The 27,554-nt window shown below is 36.0% G+C and overlaps 3 protein-coding genes across 9 annotated transcripts; 1 reads left to right on the top strand and 2 right to left on the bottom strand.

Annotated features, from left to right (window-relative positions):
- Positions 1 to 389: 389 nt before the first annotated feature.
- Positions 390 to 6,401, bottom strand: LOC122024417 (DNA excision repair protein ERCC-1-like). Its single transcript, XM_042583041.1, has 8 exons — positions 5,993 to 6,401; positions 5,754 to 5,857; positions 5,196 to 5,295; positions 5,033 to 5,109; positions 3,681 to 3,780; positions 3,246 to 3,317; positions 2,987 to 3,055; positions 390 to 953 (listed from the first exon to the last, which is right to left on the bottom strand). The coding sequence occupies exons 1-8, from the start codon at positions 6,323 to 6,325 to the stop codon at positions 639 to 641; spliced, it is 1,170 nt and encodes a 389-aa protein (XP_042438975.1). The 5' UTR covers positions 6,326 to 6,401; the 3' UTR covers positions 390 to 638.
- Positions 6,402 to 8,552: 2,151 nt separating this feature from the next.
- Positions 8,553 to 18,292, bottom strand: LOC122025244 (26S proteasome regulatory subunit RPN13-like). 7 transcript variants are annotated; one of them, XM_042584011.1, is made up of 14 exons: positions 17,863 to 18,292; positions 17,726 to 17,776; positions 11,925 to 12,018; positions 11,749 to 11,808; positions 11,370 to 11,408; positions 11,205 to 11,279; positions 10,905 to 10,971; positions 10,754 to 10,847; positions 9,948 to 10,066; positions 9,824 to 9,847; positions 9,662 to 9,756; positions 9,507 to 9,584; positions 9,376 to 9,430; positions 8,553 to 8,856 (listed from the first exon to the last, which is right to left on the bottom strand). In XM_042584011.1, the coding sequence occupies exons 3-14, from the start codon at positions 12,015 to 12,017 to the stop codon at positions 8,738 to 8,740; spliced, it is 918 nt and encodes a 305-aa protein (XP_042439945.1). In that variant the 5' UTR covers position 12,018; positions 17,726 to 17,776; positions 17,863 to 18,292; the 3' UTR covers positions 8,553 to 8,737. The 7 variants fall into 7 exon arrangements, with proteins under 7 accessions (XP_042439945.1, XP_042439947.1, XP_042439946.1 ...); XM_042584013.1 differs by having other exon boundaries at positions 17,735 to 17,776; XM_042584012.1 differs by having other exon boundaries at positions 17,739 to 17,776.
- A 3,314-nt stretch (positions 18,293 to 21,606) lies between these two features.
- LOC122024549 (cell division control protein 2 homolog A-like) lies at positions 21,607 to 27,061 on the top strand. The gene is made up of 8 exons (XM_042583203.1): positions 21,607 to 21,661; positions 21,734 to 21,918; positions 22,396 to 22,516; positions 23,000 to 23,173; positions 24,263 to 24,426; positions 24,521 to 24,608; positions 26,482 to 26,535; positions 26,862 to 27,061. The coding sequence occupies exons 1-8, from the start codon at positions 21,653 to 21,655 to the stop codon at positions 26,949 to 26,951; spliced, it is 885 nt and encodes a 294-aa protein (XP_042439137.1). The 5' UTR covers positions 21,607 to 21,652; the 3' UTR covers positions 26,952 to 27,061.
- Positions 27,062 to 27,554: the final 493 nt, after the last annotated feature.

Raw genomic sequence — 27,554 nt, 5'->3', positions numbered from 1 at the left:
CCACTTTTTAAAAGGCTTGTTCGCTTGTTTGCTCATTCGCCTATAGAAGGATTTAGGGCATGAGCTAGAGCCAAGGAGAGAAACTAAGAGGCTTACTAAAGATGAAAGCTATGGCAGAAAATTATATTTTTTTAAAGAAAGTTGCTAGAATATGTCACAGATATTAAACATTTGTTCTATTAAAATTATATATATATATATATATATATATATATATATATATATATATATATATATATATATATATACACACACATGAGACCGTTACGCTGCGTGCCTCTCAGTGCACGCAGCGCGCCCCCTCAAGCGCACGGCGTATCACGTCTCTCTCTATAGATATATAGACCAGCATACTGAAGGATCATATAAAATAGGTTTAATAATGTCACTAAAAGCTGATAAAAATATTTGTTTTGGCATAGGGCATAGTTTCACCAAACAAAGTATCACTTGAAAAAGGATAAGAACTCAGAAAGAACAAGGGGATAAAACATTGAACATCTTCCTTCATCTACATCGCAGAGAAAATTATCCATATGAATGATTAAAGGCATACTATACTGCATAGTGAAGAGATTGGTTTCCTCTTGATCATGGCATATGTTTACTCTACTTCAATGGATTAACAAACCTCAGTCTTATCCATCCTTTTTGGTCTTGCCATTGCCGGATTTTCCTCGTTCAGGTGAGGTGGCTTTTGTGTCTTGTCTACGTACCTTTTCAGCATACTTAGCGAAGGCAGCATTCAGCACCGATCTAATATTAGGAGGATTAGTTTCTTTTTGAGATCCGGAAGGATTCGTCAGCTGTCCAGCAAGCTCATTGGTATCATGCGCAGAGGTACTAGCTTCCTCAGCATTTCTGTCCTTGACAGGAGTTTCTGGAATGACACTAGCAGGCCGTGAAGAAACTCGCCTGAATGGTTCATGAAAAGTATCATAGAGACGCTTCACCTGCAACAATCAATTCACAATTTTACCTCTACTACGAGAATTGAATGCCAACCTAAAGAGCATAATCATGCAACCAGCATCTACTATCTGTTGAATTTTCAAGTCTTGAAATATGGACTCAACATCAAATTGTTAATTCAACTTCCCAAGTGGTTTATGTTAATATCCCAGACAAATGAGGGATATGCACTGTGTGAAGAAAAAGGCAACTTCTCTAACAAGCAGATCGCCAGTAGTGGATCTCAATCAAGATTTTGCCAATATTAACTACTTGACATTTGTTTGATTTTCATACAATATCTATTTTTAAAAATTTTCTGCAGCATGGTTCTTGAAATAGTTGATGAGCACACAGGCAACAGTCCCTTTTGATTTCAGATCAGCACATAGCTGATGATGTCCACCTCAAATTAGCCAAAGATAAAGAGAGAGAGAGGATGAAGTAAAATGAGAATGACGAAGCATCTCAGGGCTTAATCTTGACTGGGCTTCTTTCTGAAGCTGCATATACTGTGCATACAATGGATTTAGGAAAAAAAAAAAAAGCACTCGAAGGACATGAAGAAACAATGGATAATAGTAATTTCTCTTTCTGGGACTTTGCAAAAAGTAGCAAATCAAGAACAGGATTCAGGTCAAAGAAAGAAGCTTGCTTGGTGTGACTGATAATAAGAGAAGGAATCTGATATTTCTAGATTTGAAGAACCTATAAAGGAAAAGGAAAAGGAAAAGGCAATTGAAGAGGAAGTGACCACCCATAACTTACTACGACACGCGCTCAATAGATTTTCAAGAAATCCAATATGGACATCAACGGTGGATGCTTACACAACTTCTAAGGATCTAAAAGCATGCACATTGAAGGATATATGAAGCTATCATATGGTAAAGATGGTAATGAAGAAGAGCAAAAGATCCAAACAAGTTCTCATATGTTTCAAGTGCAACAAGAAAAAGAACTTTAAGAGAAATTGCACTGAAGACTACATAGAGTGACTCGCCTCAGATGAATTGTCAACCCAAAGAATATTTATACACTGAGCTCTTGTAGCATTTGCAAATGAAGATGATGGAACTTAACTTTTGATGAATTATAAAAATTAATAAGCGATTTTCAAAGCAATTAGTCAAATCAAAATATAAAACAAAGGTCTATAGGAAAAAGGTAAATTAAATCTTAAAACAAGCCTAAAAGCAATTAATTGTGACTTAAAATAGTTAAATATAATAATTAAAAGTTAAAGGGTAACCTTATAATAAAGGTTGTGGATAGTGAACCATAAGAGTGATAATGATGTTGGCCAAGAACCAAATTGGTTGCCAAAATGTCACAAGATCGTTCAATGTGATGTCAAGTCCAAAAATTTATGTAGAGGGAGAAATAGAAGACGCTGAAAATTATGAATTCATTGTGATACCAATTGTTAGTTTGTTACAACATTAAATACTGCTTAGCTCAGTGCAAGAGAAACATAATATTAATCGACTGATTTCCAGTAAAAATAATTTGACTGCACTATCCAAAAAAATCAACTGTTTAATAAATGGCCAAATAAATCTATACAACCTTTTTAAAGTTTAAAATAACATAATTAAAATCCTAACTATGTAAGCTATTGTGTTGGCGATAAAACATGGAGAGTGGAAGGTTGCTATTAAGGGGCGCATTGAAGAACTTCAGCTCTGCAGAGTGTGTCGATGGTCATTAAAGGAATGTTGCTACGTTTAGGAGGCTTCAAGTAGTACTTTAAAGTTGTCACAGATTCTAAACTGTCGTTAATTTGTACTGTTGTTAATGTGTCAAGGAAAGTGGCGTCTGGACCATAAAAGATATATGGCATACAAGAGACCTCATAAATTGTCTATAATCATCTTAGAAGACATAGGTGAACAATATTTAGAAGTTGTTCAAATATCTTAACCTGTTACTATCATAATCTAGTGCAGTCTACAACAGCCTCTTTTAATGGTTATGAGACGTGCAAAAGCAACGAAGGAAGAGTAAATATGAAGTATAGTCATAGAGAGCCCACCTTTCTTTCACCGATGCCAGGGCAGCGAGCTAAATCTTCCATGGAAGCATCCATAATACCTGATAGAGACTGCAATGTACACAAGAACAAAGTAAGAATGAATGTTGACCAACATGCCCTACAGGCCACCACATCTAGTAGGCATATCGAGCAATATTTTCTAAAATTTCATGTAAGTTAGTTCTTCATTACCAGTTTGGAGAAATAGATTAGGAAGTGAAAGAAACAGCAAAACAGCATAAAAAGATTTCAAACTCACCCCAAAAGTTGAACCAAGTGTTACTACATCAGTCTTGTTCACATGTCTAATGCTAGTAAGTGCATGATTTAGCTGCAAAATAGTGATTAAATAAAGAAAGATGCAAAAGTGAGATTAAGACAAATGAGCTGGCATTTAATATCAAGAGAAAAATATAGGAAAGAAAATACCAAGTTAATGTTATTGCTGAAGTTTAAGAAATTAAACTAATCGGATTCTCCAATCCATTGCATGAAAATCAGAATAACCTCCCTAGCTTAACATAACCTAGAAAAGTTGATGACAAGTCTGGAATATTAAAACTTAACATATGCCCATTTCCATTAAATTCAAAATGAAATAAAAATTTTACAAGGACAAACTACTGGACTAGACTATATAAGTCCAAGATGAAGAACAATGACCAACAGTCCTGATATTGGGATGGAAGAATACCCGTGAAAGATAGTCTGTATGCATATGCTCACGAATGCTGTCGGAGGGTTTGTTCTCATACACTTTTAATGTCTCCAAGTATCGAGCACATTCTTCAAAGCTAGAAAAGAATAAAAATATTAAAATGAAACAGTAAAGTTTAGAACCTGAGCTGCATCTCTACTACTCAAGGAGCAGCTATACATACAAATGGAACAGGACAACGAACAAATGCATAGACCAAAAAAAATTCTAATTAACAATTTATGCAAACTAGAAACAATCTGAAACACAGGCAAGTTTCCCAAAAACAAAACTAGAAAGCATGAGGTAATAAATATCCACAAAAGTGGTGATTTTCTACAACAGTATTAAGCTTTTACACAATCCATGGATAATTCTTTACAAAATGGATGAGAAGAAATAAGGTGAGATTAGGCCTCTATCGAGTTTGCATCAGTTAGACTAATAGGTGGATGGTAATAAGGAAAAAGAATTCGTAAATAACATTTTTTTTATTAGGAAAAGCTAACCTTTATGGGTTTATTTAACAAGAAATAAAATGGGGTAAAAATGCAGAAAATGATTACAAAAGATAAAACATTTAAGGTATTCCAAAAAATTGTCATGTAAGGAGAACTTGGAGACTGGAAGCAAAAATGGAGACGAACAGCTGATCAAGCCTCACTCATTTCTAAGGACTATAAAGGCAATACATTCAGACATTAGATTTTGTCTTTGCATAACATTGTCACAGAATTTAATAATCGTATTTGCAAATAAATAATTTTTTTTGGTCCCTTACAGAAAGAATAAGATGAGGCAAAATTTGCTCAAGATACACAATCACCATAGATTATTTTGCCGAGATAATATTAGATCCATGTTCATGGGACTGTTGACATAATTTTACATTGGTAGTAAGGGCTCAATGCAACCCCACCTTTTTTAGCTGCGCTTGTAGCACTATTAAAGGATGCTCCTAGTGAAGCCTATTATAATAAATTGTTGTTATGTGCAATGTTAGAGAAATATTTATTCATACAAAGCAAAAATGTTTATTAACTATAAAGAACTAGACGGATTTGATAATACAATGTCATGGTTTTCCAAGAAAATTGTTCTATTGCATATCCTATTTCAAAGAATTTATGGTTTTATCAATATAAAGAAATATACCAAATTTGTTAAAAGAATCCCCAAAATCATCTGTTGATAAAACTGAAAGTAACATCACTGCTAAGAAGCATTCATATGAAGAACAATACACAAAAACCAAGTGAACCTAATATAGTATGCAAGAAACTTCAGCAGACCAACTTTACACAATTACATCTGTCATTATGTTTCCTCAATTTCTGTATCGGTAGTACCTCCATCCACAAAGAAGAGTGCAATCATGAAGCATGGCTGTCCTGGTAACTTCCAGCAATGGCTTCACAACATCTTCCTAAGGAGATAAGGTGAGTAGATCTAGAACATAAATATCTCAAAAAATTACTTCAAAAATAAGAAATTCAAGTCAATCAGGTTTACCACATCAACATGGCACAAGACAACTCGCAGCTTATAGTTGTTTTGTAATTCTCTAATTCGATAATATAAGTAGTCAGGATGAAGAAGATGATAACGGAGACTGCAAATTGTAGATACCAGTTATAAGAGGAAAAGAGGAGGATAAAAGAAATGAGTAACTATTAAGAAATTAGCAATAGCCGATTCTGGTTACAAGAGAAACAAAATGTAGTAATATGTAAACAATTACCAATTCCAAAAGCTTTCTAGTACATTTCAAAAAAAATACATAATTAAGATTAAAAATAATAAATAAATAAAAACAACAACAGCAACACTGTAAATGATAATATTAGCTAGGATGAAGAAGATGATAACGGAGCTGCAAATTATAGATGTCAGTGATAAGAGGAACAAAGGGGGATGAAAGAAAAGAGTTACAAGAGAAACAAAAAGTAACAATATTTAAACAATTACCACCATAAATTCCAAAAGTTTTTCTACTACATTCCAAAAAACAAACATAATTAAGAATAAAAAAAAAGGAATATTGTAAATGATAGAAGAAACCTCGTGTACCTTATATAAAGAGCACAAGAACTCTGGCCCAGAAAATAGTCGCAAACAACGTCAGCAAACATCCATCTTACATTCCTAACATGCTTCAGCAATGGGTTCCCCTTCTGCGTATCGGAAGCCAACAAGCAAACAAAATTTCTCATTTTCAGGACTCAAGAACAGAGCGTAGCAGAATGAAGTAAATTATGTAAACAAATGATAATAATAATAATGATAATGATAAAGACAAAAGCTGTCACCTGGCGTTGGCTCACAAGAATTGAATTCCGATTCTGACCCGACCCACTCACCGAGGAAACCGTGGAAGGCGGCACCGACGGCGGGGTAGTTTCGGAAGATGGAGGAGGAGGAGCAGGAGGCGGCGTATAGAACTCGGAGGATTTAATGAAGGAGAAGGCTTGCGAGAAGGAAGGGTAAGGATTGTGGGGTGGAGGGGTAGAGGAACCCGCTGTGCCGAAGACCTCTTGATAAGAAGGGATCTTTATGACTCCAGCCGAATTCTTCGGCTTCGAGTCTCCGCCGGCGCCGTCGTTATTCCTCGCATCTTCGTCGTCGTCGGCCTTCTCGGGCATGATCGGATCGTTTCTTAAAAGAGACTAGAGATTCTTGACGTCGGGTGTTTGGCCGGTTATTAGGGTTCAGTGATATCCTTCACTTGTCCTCTAATTTATTATTGGATATTAAAATTAATTTATTTTCTACGAAGATCTTCAACTCTAAACTTAAATCCTAAGACTACGTTTAATTGAGTGTAATGTAATTGAGCTTGTAATCAAATTTATAATGTAATGTAATCTTGATTACATTACTATATTTGGTAATGTAATGTATGTAATATTTGATTACAAGGGTGATTATATTTTTTTGTTTGGTGTCAATTATTCTTTATAAGGAATGTAATTCATATTATTATAAAATGACAAAAATATCCTACGACTTCTACCAGTGGGCGCTACATCTTTGTCGGAGTTTGCGGTCGTCGCCGTCGTCGGCCGCCGCCGCCGCCGGCCGCCGGCCAACCGCCGACCGCCGCCGTCGTCGGTCACCGACGGGCGACGGAGGGCGACGATGGGCGGCGACAAATTAGGGGTATATTTGATATTTAAATTTTTGTTAAACGATGACCTTGTAATGTAATCGGATTACAATGTGTTTGTTTTGTAATCCAGATTACAAAACTTCATTACATTTTGTAATCCAGATTAATCATTTTTTTAAAAATGAAATCAAACAAATTAATCAGCCTTGTAATATAATCTGGATTATATTATAAGGTAGATTACCCCTATCAAACGCAGTCTCGACACGTGTATTCTTCTTACTGATCAAGATTGTTGAAAACGTAATTGGAAAAGAGATGAAAAAAAAAATGAGACTCTATTATGAATGATACTTTAGTTTCACATTGAAAATTTCATAATAAAAAAATATTATTAACATTAGTTGCAAATTGCTACCCTTGGTCCCCTTTCATAAGCTTTAATCATCTTTAGCTTTATTTTGCCATTTTATTGTGCTATTGTCGATCAATTTAGCGGATCTATCATTGTTAACTACTTTTTATCATATAACTCCTAGACTATTAATGACTATCTCAATTGATTTACTAAATTCCACCATCATCCCATTAGCTTATTGTAGTTCTTAGGTCATCAATAATTATCTCTAGCTTTTCTATTGTCATCAATCAACTGAAAGTTATCATCAGTAGGCTTTATGTTATATCAATCCATAATCTAGTCGACTAAGTCATGAATAAAAAATATTCAATTCATTATTTGATTTACTTGAGTTGACTACATGGGTGACCATGACTATCTTAATGGTTAAGTCTTCACCTAAGTCGAAGAAAATCCTCTAGGACAAATCTCTTAACTCTCAACTCACTTAAGAGTTTACCTTGCATCCCCTTCTCCATCACGGTTGTTCCCTATCAAGCTACTCATACCTTGAATACACTAAATGCTCAACTCACTCAATATATCATTGTTCATGCTTCACCTAAGTTCACCTCTTCCAACTTAATTATACTTTGCTGCTCTATTGGTGCAATCATGTCCTAAGCAATCGGGTTTGACCAACATGTTTTGATGTGTTTGGCATAGGATTTTACGTTAGGTATTTGATTGTAATGATGATGTGAGTGTGGCGTTTGCAAGGTTTGGTAACAAGTACATAAAGCTTATGGAGCTTGTAACTTGACATGATCAAGTTGTGTTGTGATGGTGACTTGGCATGGCCAAGTTGATTCAGCTCAAGACTTAAAGAGGTTAACTAAGTCTTGCATTTGTCTTTGATATGTATGTCTAAGTACATTGAGACTTAGATGGAGATGAATTGGTGTGGCTAAGTCGTCTCCATATGTATTCCACCAAGTCCTATACGACTCAAATACACACATCAAAATTTTTAATTTTTTATTCACACACCAAAACCTAGATCATTTCCAATCATCAAAGAAACCGACACCAACAATGATAGTAGATATGGAGTGCCCCTTTTAAAGAACAAGAATAAGCACAACCGCTTAAAACACCAACACCAACTTGAAGAATACAAGAACACTACAATTTAAAAAGGCTTTGTTAAACATCACAATCACTTGGGACACCAACTACAAGTAGAGAAGGGGATTGGAGATCTCCTACCAAAGCAGCAGTGACAATGCCTAGATGAAATATAAAATCAGAAATTCAATGTTGAATGCCAAATTCACCTAATCATATGAAACCATGTGGATATCAAATCCAACAAGCAAATGACAGGCTTCCATTAACTACTAACTACCAGGATTAAACATTTATCTGAATCTCAAGTAAATTAATTTATTGATGAATGCATCTAGTCCAAGTTTGTAAATTAGGTATAATGTTACAGCCAAATCCCCTATTGAATAGTCGAATCAAACTGAAAAAGAATTCCCCAGACCACTACCAAACAGCCGCACATGAGAAACTTGTTCAACAGCAATGAAATTGATGGTTTCAGCTCTCATCCATGGCATCACGACTACCATCCCTTTGTGTCTCTTCTCCGACAGTGTCTGATGTTTTTGTCACGGAGTCCTCCAGAGCCTCCAGGAAAGAGAGAACGGTAAATTTGTCTGCGTGAGTTGTGAAATAAGGTTTAGCCATCACTTCAACATAACATAAAGCAAACCCTATAAAACAAGAGATCCAAAAAATAAACAATTCAATCAGATGAGAGCAGCGGCATATTCCTAGATTTTTTTTTTTCATCAATGAGGAATACAAATAGATGAAGATGAGTTTTGTAAGCATTGCCAGGTTCTTCGTGTCCTCATGATACAACATTCCATGGGAAAAATCTGCAGGAGCTTTGCAGCAGGTGTTCCAATATTGAATGTACTACTACCGTATGTTCTAGGTGACAAAGAACATGCTAAAATAATTGGACTCTTGATTCTAACATCATCCAAACTCTGGTATCTGTTCTGAGAAAAATGTGTAAATTTCTATGCAAAAAAGTAAAATATACACAATTTAATTAGAGCACAATTTTTAGGAAAAAAAAAATCCACCAAGTCCAGTCGTATGATGTGCTTAATCTTAGTTATAGTCACTGTGCAAACGGATGGCAGTCAAAACAAGAAGATACTTACATTTGCTCGGGTTGATTCCGAATTGCGAAAGATCTATCTGCCCTGTTCGAATCACCTGCTTACAATAAAGTAGGACACTGAGAAACTGGGGGAAAGGTCTTATCTTTTTTCCAACAGAAACCAATGCTTACATGAGTGAATGTGTCTACTTGCTGGTGGAATTGTGGACTCTGCAACAGCTCCATGAGATCAGCAGGAGTCCATGAGCCCTGAAATAGAATCCCAAAATAAAAAAGAGATCGTAGCAAAATCACCATATCCACAAAATTTACTGATCGGTAGGCACCTCAGGCAAGTATTGTGAAAAGTGTTGCTCAACTGGCAAGGTTTCGACAACAGGCAAGATCAAATCAGGCTTTAAAATATCAGCTAAGCCAAATCCTGAAACTCTGATTGTGAGAAGCACTGCAATTTAATCGTACAACACCTAATCATGTCAGAAACTTACCTGCATCGGGATCTTCAACAGCATCTGGAAACACAAACATGAGATGAGCCACACAATAATTGACAGGAACTAAAACATCCAACCCCAAAAAAACCTTAACAAGAGAATCATTATTCAACAATACCTGGTGTTTGGATGCTTCTTAGAATCCTCTGCAAATCCTCCAACCGCACCGGTCCACCAGAAGAAGTAACTTCTCCACCTAGCTCGCTGGCCATATTATGATCAACAAGGTTTCCAGCTCTATGTATCAGAAAAAAATGAAGTCAATTGCTTCACGAAATAAATGACAGTTGAGCCTTGAAACAGATACATTACTAAGAATAGGTGCAATGGCAACACAAAAACTTTGCCAAATATTAAAATGAATACTGTTAGAAAAGCAAATTGGCCATTTCTTGAATGCTCCCTATATATTTACAATCTTCACTCAACCATGAAACGTCAGTTTGATCTCATGAAAAGATTGACAAATTCAGTCTCTTCTCCATTACTTTTGTCATCTCAATTCACAACTAACAGAACAAAAAAGAATGGAACATGTTTTTTAAGAGCAACTTAAATGGTTTAACCATAATCTAACTACTCAAGAGGGCAATGCAAAAGATTATCACTGTAGAGTGAGACAAATGGTTCAAAGCAATGGCTAAATCAAGCTGTCTTCCATTGTCAATTACATCTGACAAGTAACAACTAGGTAGTACAGAGAGGTTAACGTCTCATGCTAGGAACCTTTTTTCATATTCGGTAATACAAAGTTATACAGCAGACTCAACATGTCTCCTAATTGACTTTATTTAATCATATGCTCATTGCTTTTTTCCGTATTATCTATCAAAGAATATACCAGTGAATTCCATAATTTTTAACTATGTAATTATTCATAAAAATGGTAAAAGTATCTTAATATGTGCCTTATCATGCTAATACCTGGATGAAAAATCATCCTCCCCTGTGTCAGACATTTGCAGTGGTACTGAAGCTTCAGTCTCATCTTCTGCCATCAGATCTGGTGAAGTAAACTCTGTAGATAATGTGAATCAGAATGAACATCGTGTATGCCTCCATGATTCTGACTTACCTAAAGGTTGGTTAATGTAGAAATTAACAGAGGTGCAGATCTGCGAATCCTCGTCGGCTCTTGGCTCCTAAGATTAATTAGAAGTTGGCAATCCAAAGATATGGTCAGAATAATACATGGAAATTTTGAATAAATAAGGGTTAAATTACATGTGTACCCTTACTTATACTAATTGGGAATGAATGAGATATGTTTCAGACTATAGTTGATAATTTAGGAGGGAAATGGAGTGCATGGAATTGTAGAAATTATAAGGGTGTACATACAAGTTGCCTTAATTTATTACATAAATTAGCTGACCTGCATCCAAAAGAAAAACTTCCTACTATCAGAATTAAACCTCAGAATGTACACCCTGTCTGATGATTGAGACACCTGAAGTTGCAATTAACAATTAACTATGAAGATCATAAAAGTTTAACAAGCATAATCAAATAAAAGTAAATAGTCACACAAAACATGAACCTTCTCAAAAATTGCTTCATCTGGAAAAATAATCTGATCCTATTATCTGGTCAAGGAAATGTGCAATAATATCCACACAACAAAACCTACCACAAGATAAACAAGCAAACTTCTATAACATTACAGATATGCATCAAGAAGGCAAGTGGACTGAAAAAACATTTTTTATTAGAGAAGTTATCAACATTAAGGATGTTTGAATAGTTGCATAGCAGACAGTGGGAATGATTTCCTTCATAAATGTGAAATAAATTAAGGACATTGTTGATCAGACAAAGAAAATTGGAGATGTATTTGCATAATCCATTAGCTGGAAATGGAAATAACATGAGTTTCCGATAGAAGCTAAAAGTGTTTGATGTTTGTTTTCACAGGATACATCTTCAACAATATTTTGCGTCCGATCAAGCCACTGGAAGTGAACTAGCCCTTCCTCACCCTAACAGTTCAATACATGAAAAATATAGTTGGTATTAGATAAGATAAAGGAATAAGAAATATTTTATACGCATTGAACATAAAAGAAGGAATAACTGATCCAATAGTAAATCATACTCTTCCTATGCGTACAAGACCCCTCCGAGTGTCTGGTATCACTCGAGTGCCATCAAGAAACATTTTCCCAGCTCGAAATTCCAACATCGACATCCTGAAACAAACTTTGTCAGTTATCAATATCCGTGTAAAAAAGATAAATAATCAAACCATGGAATCACCAGAGATTATATTCCAATATAGGGTATCCTTCATGCTTGAATTCCAAGAAAGAAAGAACATCTATTTTCAGAACAATACTCAACAATTCAAGAGATCCAACACAAGTGAAACCATTATTTATAGAACAAACATCCAAGAAATCTCCATTTCTCTGGAGATTCCTACAATATTCTCAACTTCCTCTCAATTACCCAATCAAATGGTTAGAACCACCAACAATGTCATAAAAACAAGATGGCAACAGACTAGCCTGATTGTTAGTTCTTCCACACTGACGATTAAGACAAATATTCTGTCCAATCAAGATGACAGACACCTCTCTTCCTTAAGGTGTACTATTCATCATGATCCTCAAATTGTTCGCCACAATTTGAAGATTGTTATATGGATTATATCCCTCTATTGTGTTCTGTCGGTTATCCTTTACTCATTACAATTTAATCGAATCAATCAGTCTAATTATAGAATCCAAATTTTTAAATTTATTAATCAGTACAAGTTTTCCCAAATTGATCTTAATATTCACTCTGAAAATGTTATGTTGATTGAGGTATTATTGTGTTCCTATAGGGTTTAATCATGTTCCTAGTTACATTCACAGTGATTTTTTGTTGGACGATTTTAGGATCCATGTTATGTTGATTGAGGCATTATTGTGTTCTCTCTTGCTGCACAATAGTATCTCAATTCACAATAACCTCAATAGAGTGAGAGTATTGAGTGATAATGAGTGAGATAGAGTCAAGTCTAATTAGCGACAACAACTGACCCTTGATCCCTGGTGAATCTCAAGCTATGGCAAGACTAAACAATTTACAAGGGCAACAAAGACTCCCTCCTTCCTCCCTACTTCCTATGCAAGTTCTCTAAGAATCAAGTAATAAATAAAGGGAAGGCTTGATGAGTCAAATTTTCTAAAATCATCAGTATCTGATCAAATTTTTATTTCATTTTCATTCTCAATTCAATTAAATTTCAATAGATTTCATTAATTTTCTAATATTCTTTAACTAATTTCTACCTAATGAATTATAATTTCTAATTTTTTAATAAACTTCTCAATTTTTGTGAGATATCGATTTCTAAACAATTATTGAATCAGTCATTACAAATATCGCTACTGCTCGAGCAATCTATACAGGTATTGGCCCATTATGTTAACTATGATATAATCAACTATAATATAATCAATCTTCTATTTAGATTAAATTTAAATCTTGAGTTATGGTAGAAAATATCTAAAGAATTTAAAATAAGTCAAATAAAAAATAAATATATAAAAATGTAGTTTCAAAACAGAAAAAAAAATGATAAAAGAGTCTATATGGATGGATAATGTCTTGCCAATAATAGTTTTAGGTATCTCAAATATATAATCCAACAAGAAAAAGATATTGATCAAAATATAAATAATAAGAAAATGATTGGGGAGTCAAAATAGAGAGGAAAATATATAATGTTAGATAATTGTCATGATCCCCTTAGGCTAAAAGGAAAATTATAGGCTATGGCACAACTTGCCATAATTTATAAATAAATGTTGAGTTATTGGGTTAATGTAAAAGAGATGATACACTAAGATAGGTGGGTGGAATTGCTAAAAATAATAGGCATAGTAAAAATTGGTCGATAGATAATATATTTAAATGAGTTAATTTATTAGAGTGGAAGGTGTAATAGAGTGTGAATGACCAAAGAAAATATTAATAAATAAAAAATAGTTTAATTAATTTTAATATTACTAATGATATTATTTTTATTTAACAAAGCTTATTGGAGTTATAAGATCCATATTGCCAACTGTAAATAGTTATCTGTAAATAGTTATAAAAAATATAATTTAATGAAAATGGTTGTTAAATCTACATATAAAATAAAAGCTTATTATTTGGGTCTCTCATGGATTAGAAGTGGCCTAGTATGACACAAATCAAGCCAGATAGTAAACTATATAGGTGGCTAAAACTCAATTCTCAACTAACTAAACTATCACTTATTCACTCGCAATTACACCATTTACAAAACCTGACCTAATAGTCCAATCTCAAGATCAAAACTCATTACCCAATTTATCTTCGTCCCATCCTAATTCTCACATAAGCAAAGAGGAATTAGTCCTCCCACTAAGGTGAGCAGCCACAACTGCTCTCTCCCACATTTGTGTCACACACCACCAACTCAAAGAAAGGAGACTAACTATGTTTTTACAGATTTATAGGACTCAACCAATGGGTGTAGAAAGGCAATCCCCTCCTTTAAATAGCAAGGCACTCCTCACCCAAGTTCATCTTCTAAATCCTTGGATTGCTCTCCAATTCCATTTGCCAACATTTCCTCATCACACAAGTACTCCCTGAGTCATCCTTGCAACTATGAGCACCTCTTTTCACCTGATCCAAGTCAAATCATAGTTAACTTGCATTTCTCCATAAGCAGTGAGTGAAACCAAGCCCTGCTTTTCTCCTGCACAATCGGGCCTCATTTTTCTCTATCACTGACCCAAAATAAATGAGTGCTTCTTATGGATGTGTGACACAAAATCAAGTCAAATCTGTTGATTGTCAGCTAAGCCTTATGGATGTCATAATCTTTAAAACAACTAGAAGGTTTTCTAACAAGTCATGTATACCTTCATTATTAGGTAGCCAATAAAAGCAATGTTATCAAAATCGTGAGTTGACTCATAAACTCATACAAAATCACGAGTTTACTTATGAAAATCGAGTGAAATCGTGATAACATCGTGTATTAAAGTAAAATCGGATCAAAATCGTAAAATCGCATTTAAACTTGTAAAAAACATGATTTTTGAGATAATTTTATCGATTTTGTGTCATTAATAAAAAGGAACCATTTTGGACAAAACGATATCATTTTGGGATTATTTTAGATTTGCACTTGTCTATTAATGATTTATATTAATTTGTTATCTTGTGTTTTATTTATCTTTGGACTTAAGCTTTAGACTTGAATTTATGTTTATATTGTGTTTTCATGGCAAGTATTTGGTTGTTTAAAAGTTTAAAATTATGAGTAGTTTATGATTATATGAATTAAAATGTTCTATATGTAAATTTATGTTATAATTTGGATTAAAATATTTAATGATCAATTAAAAAGAATATATCATGTTTCTTTTAAAATTGATTTAAAGAATGATATAAAATCTTGCGATTTTACGATTCGATTTTACGATCCGATTTTATGACTGCTCTAACGATTTTACCTAAACTCTTGATTTTGACAACACTGAATAAAAGATCCATCAGGTTCCTGCCTTATTGTGTCTGCATCTATTGTAGCAACCTTGCAAGTTATCCAACAGTAAGACCCTGAGTTTTCTTATATGTTGGACTAGTCTTAACACTGGTATTCTCTTCAATTTGGACAATAATTCATGTGCTATTAGCAAACAAATAATGGCCTTGTACTAGTGGCAATGTCCTCAAACATGCAAAAGAGGTAGAATCCTTACTCTCACTATTAGAGTCATCCTTCAACACTAGTGCTGCTATCGTAGTGGTTTAGAGGGTGAATCATTGTTAAAATTGTGCTTGTGTATTTTTCCTTTTACATAGATACAATTGCAAGAATATTTTGCATTGAGGAGAACCTACAAAGTGGGGAAAAACTTGATGGAGACCAGATCTAGAAATAGTTCGATCTATCACCACACATCCCTCCATGTTGTCAATCCCATCCAAAAATATATTACCTTGGTTTAATGATAAAAGGTAATTAAAACTGAATGGATGAAATCCATAGCATAGACAAACAAAATGATTATAAATGAAATATTAGAGCATAGCTCTATAAATCTTAGAGGTAATTGCGAAGTGTTATAGGTAGAATCTTGGCAATTTCAAACCGTACAGCTACTGCCTAAAATGAAGAGTAGGGATCTAAGAGTCATTATTTGGATGCCAGTGGTTGTGGTGCTAGCAAGTTTGAATTTCAGTATTTTAAAAACTAAAATGATATAATATCAGTAGTCTGTCCATGCTGATATAGTTTCAAGACTTATTGGATATGAATAAACTAAATTGATGAATTCTAAAGCAAAACTATAATAGAATGTACAGGGTTCTTGGTTGCTACCATGCTAAGTATTATACCTTAATTGGACATGAATAAACTCAAGTTGTGGTGCTTTGTGGGTATGTAAGGGGACCTTCGTTGGAAATTATAGTTGACAGAGGAAGAACTGTTAGATCTTTTGCTTTTAGTTGTTTATCTTGTTTTTCTATATCAACTCTTGTTTCTTTTGTACATATACACTATGGCATGCAAATATGTTACTGCTTATTATTTGCTATAAATAGTGTGTTGCATGTTTAGTAATATTAATTGCTAGCTGTTATTTCTTTCTTTATAGTGATAAATTTCGTGAAATATACATAACTTAATATGCTATTTAGACTATTCTAACATGATTAAAGCTTAACATTTCTTTTAACACACTGCACAATGATACACATTCCGCTAGCTTTGCTTATAATCTAAACTAATTTAGGGATTTAGTTGGTTACTTAATTGCAATAGGCCTCTAGCTAGCTCAACTGCACAACATGAGAATTGGTACTTGATTGATTGCCAATATATCATGCCCAAAGTTGATCTCCATGGCTGTAGGTATGGCCACACAACAATTACCCCAGTACCTACTTGGCCAACCAACTAATTGAAAAGAATCACATATAATGGTTTAATAAATTGTTTTTAACCCTTTATAAAGAAGAACCAAAAGAAAATGACCTTTGCATAATTAATTAAAGGTCTTAAATAAACAATAAATGAACAGATTGATGAACATTAAAGAAAAGTTATGACACACTAGCAACAGGATAAAGGTGGCATAAAAATTGATACATGCAAAAAAATTCTAAACACATTGGTAAGCAATAAACTAATGATGGAAAATATAAAGCACAAAAGCTATGAAATACATTGTAAAATATCCTCAAAACCTACATTTACCCATGGCCAAATCTTTAACCAACCCAAAATAACTTCCACTTGTATTTTTGGAGTAACAAAGGAAAAGGTTAGTATAGAAAATTGAGCAACTCAAGAAATATGGCGAATAATTATAAGGTAACCAATAAAATATTACTATGCAAAAAATTGCAAAAAAAAAAAATCTACTAGCTACAAAAAATACCCCATATTAAATTACTACTTTCCAATCATTGAGTGAGTCGGGTCCATCCAATGGGCATGAACCCCTACACTCTCCCATTCTGTGGTAGAGTGGGACTCACCTACACTCCAACATGTGCATGTGCATGACTATCAAAGGTAGTGTAAACTTTCTCATCTGCAATATGTTACATGGTCCATCACCCTCATCCGCAGGACAAGTATGGTTGGAGTGTAAAAAAATGGTGGTACAATATGTTATGTGGTCCATCATCATCCTAACAGGCTAAAGTTCTCATCAACAGTATAGCATTCTCTTTATAATCCACAATCATAAGAAATACTATTCAGTTATTATATTCTATTATAGGTTATCATGTGACCGCCAGGTTAACTATCTGCACTACAATAACTAAAAACATGAGCAACATAATACATGTATGATATAAGCATGTAAATAGTAATAAAAAATAATGCAACTAACACAAGTAACAGCTTACAAACTTAACTAACGTGATGCTTATGCTCAACGCAAATCCATTCAAAAGGCACTATACAAACAATAACAGGCAGGTGAATAAACAAGGCAATATCGGGACTTCCCACAGAATTAGGCATGTCAATGCATGACACATACCTCTGTGCAGAGATTTGCCAAAACGGCTATGAATCATTAAAGCACTTCTTCACTATTACAATCGTACTCAATCACCAGCAAAACTCAGAAAGGAAAGACAAGAGGAAGCGACCAACGATCCGTGAGGTGCGGTGTGCGGCGGCGGATCTAGCGGTCGTAAAAAAAGGAGCAAGAAATTTGAGACGAAGGGGACAGAGAAAGCTTCGATCGAGGATCGCTCTTCTGCTCCGATCGTAGGAAGTAGAGGGGTTCGGAGAAATGACGAAAATTCGGTGGCGGAGCTGCGTCAATTGAAGGAGGAGGAGGGAGGCGTTCCGTCGTGGGTGAAGTTGGCTCCAAGCGGCGCCGGCGGTGAACTGGATTCGTGCCGAACGGGAGGAAGCAGGGACTTTAATCTCCCCGAAAACCTAACCAAACCAATCCACTGAACCGGTTCAACTTGGTTCATATCGGCCCCGAGTAACTCGAACCAAAGCGTGCATGATTTTTTTCTAAAACAACCCATGAAATCTCAATATTCCAATTTAATGCTACAAAATCCTAATTAACCTTTATTGATATTTATTTAAAGTAAATTTATTTTATGTTTATAATATCTCACTATGAGAGTGTGAAATATAGATGGAGTATGTTGATATTGATTCATGACCAAATTTAATATTAGACTAGATAAAAATTTTATATATATTTATTCAATATATATAAATCAATTAAATAATTCATTAAATTAAATAAAAATATTGAACACGTGTATTCATAAATAATATTCATGAATATAATAAATAAATAAATATTTTTTAAAATGAATAAATAAATTTATATTATCAAATTTAATAATAAATTAAAGAAAATTAAAATTATAAATAATTTTAAATAATTAAATAAGTTCCTAAAAAATAAATCAAATTTGAATAATAATTTTAATAATTTAATTAGTTTTATATTTGATTTAATATCTTATTAAATAAATTTAAACATTATAAAACTTGAGTTGAGTCGTTGGTTTACAACTTTAAGTATCAAGGTCGTTCAATTAACACGTGATTTGTCTATTGACTGTATTTCACAAAAAGTAACACATCGGATGCTCAGGTTATAGTGATTAGACATCTAAATAGTGAATCAGATGGTGAATATTCGAATTCTAGCCACAACATATTGTTGAGGTTTTTTTCTAGTGTAAGAAAATTATCTGTTTAGACGGGCCTTTATGAGTATTTTTTTTATTTTTATTGTGATGGTTAATGGAAAACTTTCATTGAATTGAATAAGTTATGTTTAAGATTAATCGATGCAAAAATTGGATATAAAAAAAATTAACACGTTGAATGCCCTCATCCACTTTTAGTACACACACAATTATTGACAAAGTAGTTCCCACATGTCTAAGGTAGTAAGTAGATGGTTGTTTGTAATATAAGGTATTAGAGTCAAATCTAGGGGTTAGTGGAGTATAAATCCCTACACCCAATGTAACTCACCCTCTATACATTTGCCTGTTTAGTCACCGTGATTTACCTCTTCTATATTGATCCTGAGACGGACTAGTGAAGGCGCTGGGGCAAGCGCTTCGCCTCTTTTTGCCATAATTGTTGTTAGAGTTAATCCCTTAGGATTTATTCCATTAGAAATAAGTTTTTTTTCAATCTAGGAGACCGCTTAGTATCGTGATTTACCTCTCTTCCATAAGATCTTGGGCCAAACAGTGGAAGGGTGCTTGAGGTGAGTGTTATTATCTTTTTGCATCACAATTATTGTACCTCTTACTATCAAGCTATGGTGAAGTGATAGAATGTCCATAGAGTCTCTTTAGTATTCATGATTTGATTCTTAATTACGATATACTGCAGAGTATTTTCCTCCGGTGGAATGACAAACTTAGGATGTTAGATTGTTAACCCCCATGAGTTTTCACATTTACTTTAATGGGATGTAGAAAATTTTCATAAGATTAGATCGATCATCCTTATAATTAATGGGATTGAAGGACTAGATGCCTAGTACACGCTAAAAAAATAATTGTTGCACCTCTATCACTCTAGGCTTAGTATGATGATAATAGGAAGGAAGTATACATGAAGATTTATTCTAACAGTAAATATTTTTAAATCTGTTATTTATTAAAGAAAAACATTCTTAATAATATGTCAGTGTCTCGAACTCTAAAATCTCTGTTCTATTATTAGAAAATTTAATCATGACTCCTTGGATAACTAGAGTTAAATTTATATAGATGATTAAATTATTAATAAAATTGGGATGTTAATTGATTGATTGTGTCATGGTAGAATATTTAGATTGTTCTCCAAATATTCACGATTCAATTCACAACTATGACTTATGTCACAAGCACTTCTTAATTTATGTCGGTGTCAATGAAAAACTTCCGTGTGAGATTGAGTCGGTAGTGTTGTGGCATATGGAACGCAAGAGAGTAAGCACAGATCCTTTGGTCTACTTGCTGTTAAGTTTGGTTGGGTGCAATGTAATCTTGTTTGTATTGTAATTAAATTTGTAATGTAATGTAATGTAATGTAATCTTGATTACATTACTAAGTTTGGTAATTTAATATATGTAATTTTTTATTACAAGGATTATTATATTCTTTTGTTTGGTGTCCATTATTTTTTATAAGAAATGTAATTCTTCTTATTATAAAATGACAAAAATATCTTGCGACCTCTACCGACGGCCGTCGGAACTTGCGGCAACCAACGACAGTCGTCGTTGGCCTCCTCCACCGACGGTCGCCACCGGCAATCGGCGACCGCGACGGCCGTCGGCGGCGACGACAAAGGCGGTGGCGGCCGACGGTGGTCCCCGGTGGTGGTCGACGGTGGTCGCCGGCAGGCAGGGCCGACGGCGTTGGGCGGTGGCAACCGACGATAGTGGACAGCGGCGACGGTAGACTAAGGGTATATTCGACATTTAAATTTTGATTAAACGGTGACATCGTAATGTAATCTGATTACATAGTATTTACTTTGTAATCTAGATTACAAAACTTCACTATCTTTTGTAATCCAAATTATATTACATTATAAATTTAAAATTAAATCAAATAAAATAATCAATATTGTAATATAATCTTGATTATATTACAAGATAGATTACACACCCTACCAAACGTAGACAATTTTTTGTCGGTTGGCACAGCAGATTGCCGTCCCCTACTTTCCTCCCGAGTTCTTAACCGAAGCACAGGAAAATGACACGTCGGATGATGTCACCGCTTCCAATACATACACCTTACGGTACCTCGATCCATCGGAGGGGCCGCGGCTTATGGAATGCAGGTAAATTAGGTAAGCATGTCGAACGTTTCACTCTGGGGCCCACTTGATAATTCTACCAGGTTTCCTGATGTGGTTGGGACAGCGGATCGCTTTCCCCTACAGATTGAAGCGAGCTTGTTCCGTCTCGCTCTCCCGCCACCGTTCTACCTCTCACGGCCCCTCCTCGCCCTTCCCCTATCCATCTTCCAACCTTTCACTGATTTGGAGTCAGATCGCACTTGCTCGATCAGCCTCCGTCAGTGTTCCTGCTTCCCCCGTGATTTTGTGGGTAGGATTTCTTGTTCTTGTTCTTTTTTATCTGTGGTTTGTTTCTTGCGTCAGTCTTGTGCAGTTCTGCTTTCGAAACAATGTTTGAATTAGGGTTTTGGTGCAAATGTGCTTCCTTTTGCCAATCTTGTATAAATATTCTTTCTTTTTCACTTGACTGTTATCGCTAGATTTCGATTTCCTGCTCTCCGAATTCCGGGAGGAGAGTCGCTTTCCACCATTTTGAATGGACCAGGTGAGCGCTTCTCGCAAATAAAAGTTTTTGATGCCTTTTGTTTATGGTCGTAAAGTGGCGGATTGATAGCAGTATGAGAAGGTGGAGAAGATTGGGGAGGGGACCTATGGGGTGGTGTACAGGGCTCGGGATCGTCTCACTAACGAGACGATTGCTCTGAAGAAGATTCGGCTGAAGAATGAAGAAAAGGGGGTTTCAAGTACTGCAATCAGAGAGATCTCTCTCCTGAAGGAAATGCAGCATAGCAATGTTGTCAGGTCCCTCTCTTCGGTCATTTCTCTTCACATCTTTGGATTTTGATAGTTGTTTTCACATGTAATCGACCTAATCTTATTATGCTTCTTCCTTTCGCTTTCTGCGTGTACGCCTGCAGTATAAACGTAACTTCTGAGGGTCACATTAGAATCTATCTACTGGTTTATTTCATTTACTAGGAAATGCTTGCAATTGACCAGCGGTCTATTATGCAAAATGTAAAACCTATATTGCTCAAGAGGATGAACTTTATGGGCATATGATAGAATAGAACTGTATGAATTGCCTATCAAATTGAGGTGGCATTCTTCTAGGGTCTGGCTCTTGTGTTCTTCCTCTAAAAAGATGATGGTTCATGGTTATCTGAAGGTTGTAGGATACTCATAAGCATGGATCTGATAAGTCAGTTCAATTGGACATTACATTCTGATCTTTGTATTATACTTTAGGGTGATTTAGTAATTCTATTGGCACGACAGGTTGCAGGATGTAGTCCACACTGAGAAAAGAGTTTATTTAGTATTTGAGTATCTTGACTTAGACTTGAAGAAATTCATGGACTCTTGCCCAGAATTTGCTAAAGATCCACGACTAGTCAAAGTGAGTTTCTTCTCTGTCTTCTTGGATTTAGACTCATTAATCACTTACAAATAATTTTTGGTATGGACATTGGTTGGCAAAATCATCTTGGTGAGGTTTAGCTTAATGAGATATGCTGAGGGAGTTCAAGGCTTTGTTGAACAAAATATGTTTGTGAATTCATTTCCTTGGTCTGTCTCTTAAAATGTTTATGTCTTCTCTGGTCAATGTTTAACTTTCTAAAAACACATGTATTCCTCAAGGTTAGAGTTCACTGGCTTATGATGGGAGACTCATAATGTTGATGCTTGTGATAATGCTACTAAAATTTACCATGTCGACGAATTGCATGAGAATGAGTTTGCAGAAAATTCACAGTTCTATGCACAACTAGAAGTTCTTTTTATTTGTCTATGCTATATCATTATGTACTGGATCTAAGAAATATGTTCTGGTTTCTACGGCTAAATCTAAGGTGTTCATCTCTAATTGCTTCATCTGCAGACTTACTTGTATCAGATACTTCGTGGCATTTCCTATTGTCATTCCCATAGGGTGCTTCATCGAGATCTAAAACCGCAAAATCTCTTGATTGATCGAAGAACAAATGTATTGAAGCTTGCAGACTTTGGGCTGGCTAGAGCTTTTGGCATTCCTGTTCGGACGCTCACACATGAGGTGCTAATTTGCATTATATTGCTTTTACTATCACCTTTAAATATATACTTGAAGCTTTCTTTAAAGTTATGTTTTTATTATCAATATTTCCATGGAAATGAAGATTTACCTTTTAGCAACTTAAGCTTATTCTTCTATGACATGTGGCAATTATTTTGCGGTAAGAGTTCATTTGATTCATGGGCATTGAAGCCCCCATAAAGAACCACATTTCTAGAATCTCTGTTGATTAAATAGATAGGCATGTGAGGTTGTACATTTGGTTCTCTTGAAATTAAACTTGCCATCATTGAAGGCCATGAAAATTGGTTCAACACTATTGAGAATGTTGCTTTAATGTTTTGGTTTTCATGTTATATAACATATTTTGGCCTTCACTTTTTATACTTATATAAGATTAGTATGTTATATTAAAAGAATATCTGACGTAACACAAATAGGAATATTTCACATTATTTTAGGCAATATGACCATTATTTATGAATAATCAAAAGAAAGGTATGTTTTGGTCAGAACACTAAAGATTTCCACTTGATGATAATGCAGTATGGCCTCTTGCCAGACATTTTAAATGACATTTGGTTCAACAAACCATATTGTAGGAATGTGATTCTAATTCTTTCCCCTACATATTGCACAACATATATTTTCAGGAATCAAGACTATAGTAGCTTTATCATGATAACCTATTTGCATGGTAACTATGCACCATTGCCCCCTTTATCAATGTTGTGCAGATCATGGGGCATTCTAGGAGCTGATTAGATGTACCAAATGCTGTATTCATTGGGCTTCTTTTGGCATGCTGAGGAGCTTCTGAATTCAGCAAAGCATAATGACTCAGGGGCTTTTAAATTTCCAATCCTTTAGCAACAACACAATTGCAAAAAGATTTAACAATGTTTTTATTTCACAAGGTCATCTCTAGCTATTTTGTGCAGTCGTAGGCTAAGCCTGACATACAGGTCTTAGAACCTTCTGTGTATTCAATTTTATTCAGGCTATGTCCTCACAGGTCATTTAGATGTTATCAATGAAAGGCTTTCAAATTCTCGTATATCTCTATTGTTATTATGTTTGATCTTTCAGGTTGTGACGCTCTGGTATAGAGCTCCGGAAATCCTCCTTGGATCCAGACACTATTCTACGCCTGTTGATGTGTGGTCAGTGGGGTGTATTTTTGCTGAAATGGTGAATCAACGACCATTATTTCCTGGAGATTCTGAGATTGATGAATTGTTTAAGATATTCAGGTTTTGTTATTAGTGAAATGTTGAAAATGCTCGTCTTAACTTCTGGTATCGGTTCCTCGTGCTTAATCTTTGCACCTATTTTATTCCTCTGCAGCATATTGGGTACCCCAAATGAAGGGACATGGCCAGGAGTTACTTCACTACCCGATTTCAAGTCTGCTTTCCCCAAGTGGCAGCCTCAGGTATTTAATTAAGGATAATTTTCTTTTCTTGCACATGTTGGCCTTGTGAATTGTAAGTGAATAAAATCATTCACGAGTGGTTGCTTAATCTTTTTCACTTCCCCCACAACACATTAATAGGATAAGTGAAAGAAAGCGAGTGATTTGTTACTACTTGGCCTACAAATTCATTCTAAGGATCCATGATTCAACAATGTGGTGTTTTCTGTTGAATATGTGTGAATGGAGAAGAGGTGGAAGAGGATAGAAGATCCATTGTGAATGGGACTTTAGTCCCACATTGAAAGTTTCAAGGCATGTTGGTTAGTTTCACATGCATTGAGGATGTAAACAAATGCATGGGGAGAGACTCTCTCTTACGTGTGGGTGCGCAGGGGGGTGCAAATCCAGGGCTCGGATTGCACTGAACCATGTTGACTCGTGTGCGGGCACGACTTGCGCGCGCCGAATGTCGGACCGGCCGGGGCAAAATTTGCCCAAGTGGAACAACCAACCTTTTGCTGCTGTGTAACTAATGCATTGAAGTCGAGATTAATGCATAATCAAAACGGTCGAGCGATAATGAGTGAAACGGTGGGCGTTTCACTACTCGGCAAGTAATGGTCATTAATCAACCATTAACACTGTCGTTGATCTGAGCTCCTGTATAAGGAGGCTGCGATCACAGGTAGAAGATAGACAGCAACACAAGCAGAAGCTCTCCACCTCCGTACTCTCATCCTCTGTCAAGCAACTCCTGCTCGGCAGAGTGCCGTGATAGCATTCGAGTGACACTCAATTCGCCGTGACCACTAGTGCTTGGTGGAATCACGGTCAACCGTTGTATCTTGGGAAACAGACGACCCGAGTAAACCTCGAAGCACTGCCGTCAAGGAAACTACGTTAATATCAGGCTTCGGTCTGCTTGCCCGGTCGGCCTGTCTGCTCGTCCGGTCGGCCTGTCTTCTCGCTCGGTCGGCCAGTCTGTTCGCCCGACCTGTCTGCTCGCCCGGTCGGCATGTATGCTCGCCAGACCTGTCCGTCCGCTCGGTCTGCCTCTCGCCAGACCTGCCCGTCCGCTCGGTCTGCCTCTCGCCAGACCTGTCTACCCGCCCGGTCTGCCTCTCGCCATACCTGTCCGTCCACTCGGTCTGCCTCTCGTCAGACCTGTCTGTCCGCTCGATCTGCCTCTCGCCAGACCTGTCTACCCTCCCGGTCTGCCTCTCGCCAGACCTGTCTGTCCGCCCGGTCTGCCTCTCACCCGACCTGTTTTGCTTCGGCCGACTTGCTTGTCTATTCGCCCGACCGACACCAGCTTGCCCGATCTGCCTCTTTGTCCGCCCGACTGGCCTGTAGGCCTGTCTACTCATGTGGTCGACTCTCTGTCTCTCTGATCGGACGACTACTTTGTCCGGTCGGCCTTTCTTTGTTCGCCCGGTCGGCCCGGTCGGCCTTTCTGATCGGCTCGTCCGCTAGTGCTGCTCTGCCGCTCGGCCAATCTGCCCGCTCGGCAACACAGATCTGCCGCTCTTTTGCATATAGCAGAAACCAGTTCCTGCTAGCAGCCTGAGATTATGCGCTCAGATCATCTCTATTGTAAGTTGAATTTAAATTCTGTAATTTTAAATTCAGCTAAGTCCCAAAAATCTTCGGTAACAGATTGTTTATCCAACATTTTCTTGGTTCATTGAGAAGAAAAAGAATCTCTCCTCTTTATGTCCTACCGGACAAGATCTATGAGATTGTCTTTTGGATAAATCATTGAATGTGAAACAACTCCAAATTGATTAAAACAATGTTCAATTTGGGCTTGTGGCACTGTTCAGTGCCATGACACAATTATCATGTTTTAAGTTGCTCTTAAAAGACATGTAATTGGATTTCTGTTTTGCAGGATCTGGCAACAGTAGTTCCGAATCTTGAAGCTCCAGGGATTGATCTTCTCTCAGTAAGTCCTACCAAAATTGATATATATGCACAATGAACATATCTCATATCTGATATTATTTTCTATTGTTCGTAGTATATTCAACATATTTGAAGTATTTAGATTCACTTAAATCTCAGCAAGTGCTGGTATCCAACTAGCCTTCCCTCCCTGGAAAATGGAAATTAACATCAGTTTCTGAATGATGATGCCACTCTGATCAGATTATGCCGATAAAGTTACTATGTTTTCACTGAGTTGATGTGTCTCCTTTATTACTTATCCTCCCCTTGTGGCCAAATTAAGCCCCTTGTCACTAATCTCCCAATTAATACCTTGGTTATCAGAGAATGCTTAGCTTAGACCCAAGTAAGAGAATCACAGCTCGACACGCTCTGAAGCACGAGTACTTCAAGGATCTCACTCTCACTACATGAGTAATATTCACCTGATACATAGTAGATTTTCAGGTAGGTGCTTCATAATTCTGCAATTCCTCTCTACCTATGCTTCCTGTAATACCTCTGCCTCAGTCGCCTTCATGATCTTCTAATGCTGTTCTTATGAAACCTGCAAATATATCGTATCTTTAACAGGATCTGCGTACGAGTTAAAAGAACTTCATTTGGCACAAAGAAGTGGTTGCAAGTTCACTAATATTTACTTCAGCCAACAGAGCTGTGTGCTTTACCCCTCCCTATAGCATATTGTATTGAGTGTAATTGAAATTTAGAATTGCTACTTAGGTCGCGAGAATGTTGTTTCAGATATCCAGACGAGATTGATTTTCTTAGACTTGTTTGTGTTTTTTGTTTTCAAAATACATGCTGTATTTTTCTTATTGGTGTTGAGACAATTAATTGCATTTTAGATTGAGTTGCATTATGGATTGAGTAATGTCTTATATTGTTAGTAATGGTAGGATAGACTTTTTGGAGCACTTGAACTATGCGAGGCACGAGCCTAAATAGATGATGTTTAGTGTCTAGTCATGGTGTTTGCATGGTAATGTGGGAGGTCAATCTAAAAGTTCAAAGAGT

The sequence above is a fragment of the Zingiber officinale genome, chromosome 9B, assembly GCF_018446385.1.
Source record: "Zingiber officinale cultivar Zhangliang chromosome 9B, Zo_v1.1, whole genome shotgun sequence".
In the NCBI taxonomy this organism is placed as follows: domain Eukaryota; kingdom Viridiplantae; phylum Streptophyta; class Magnoliopsida; order Zingiberales; family Zingiberaceae; genus Zingiber; species Zingiber officinale.
The sequence above is the reverse complement of the archived record's forward strand: the minus strand, read 5'-3'. Positions and strand labels throughout refer to the sequence as shown.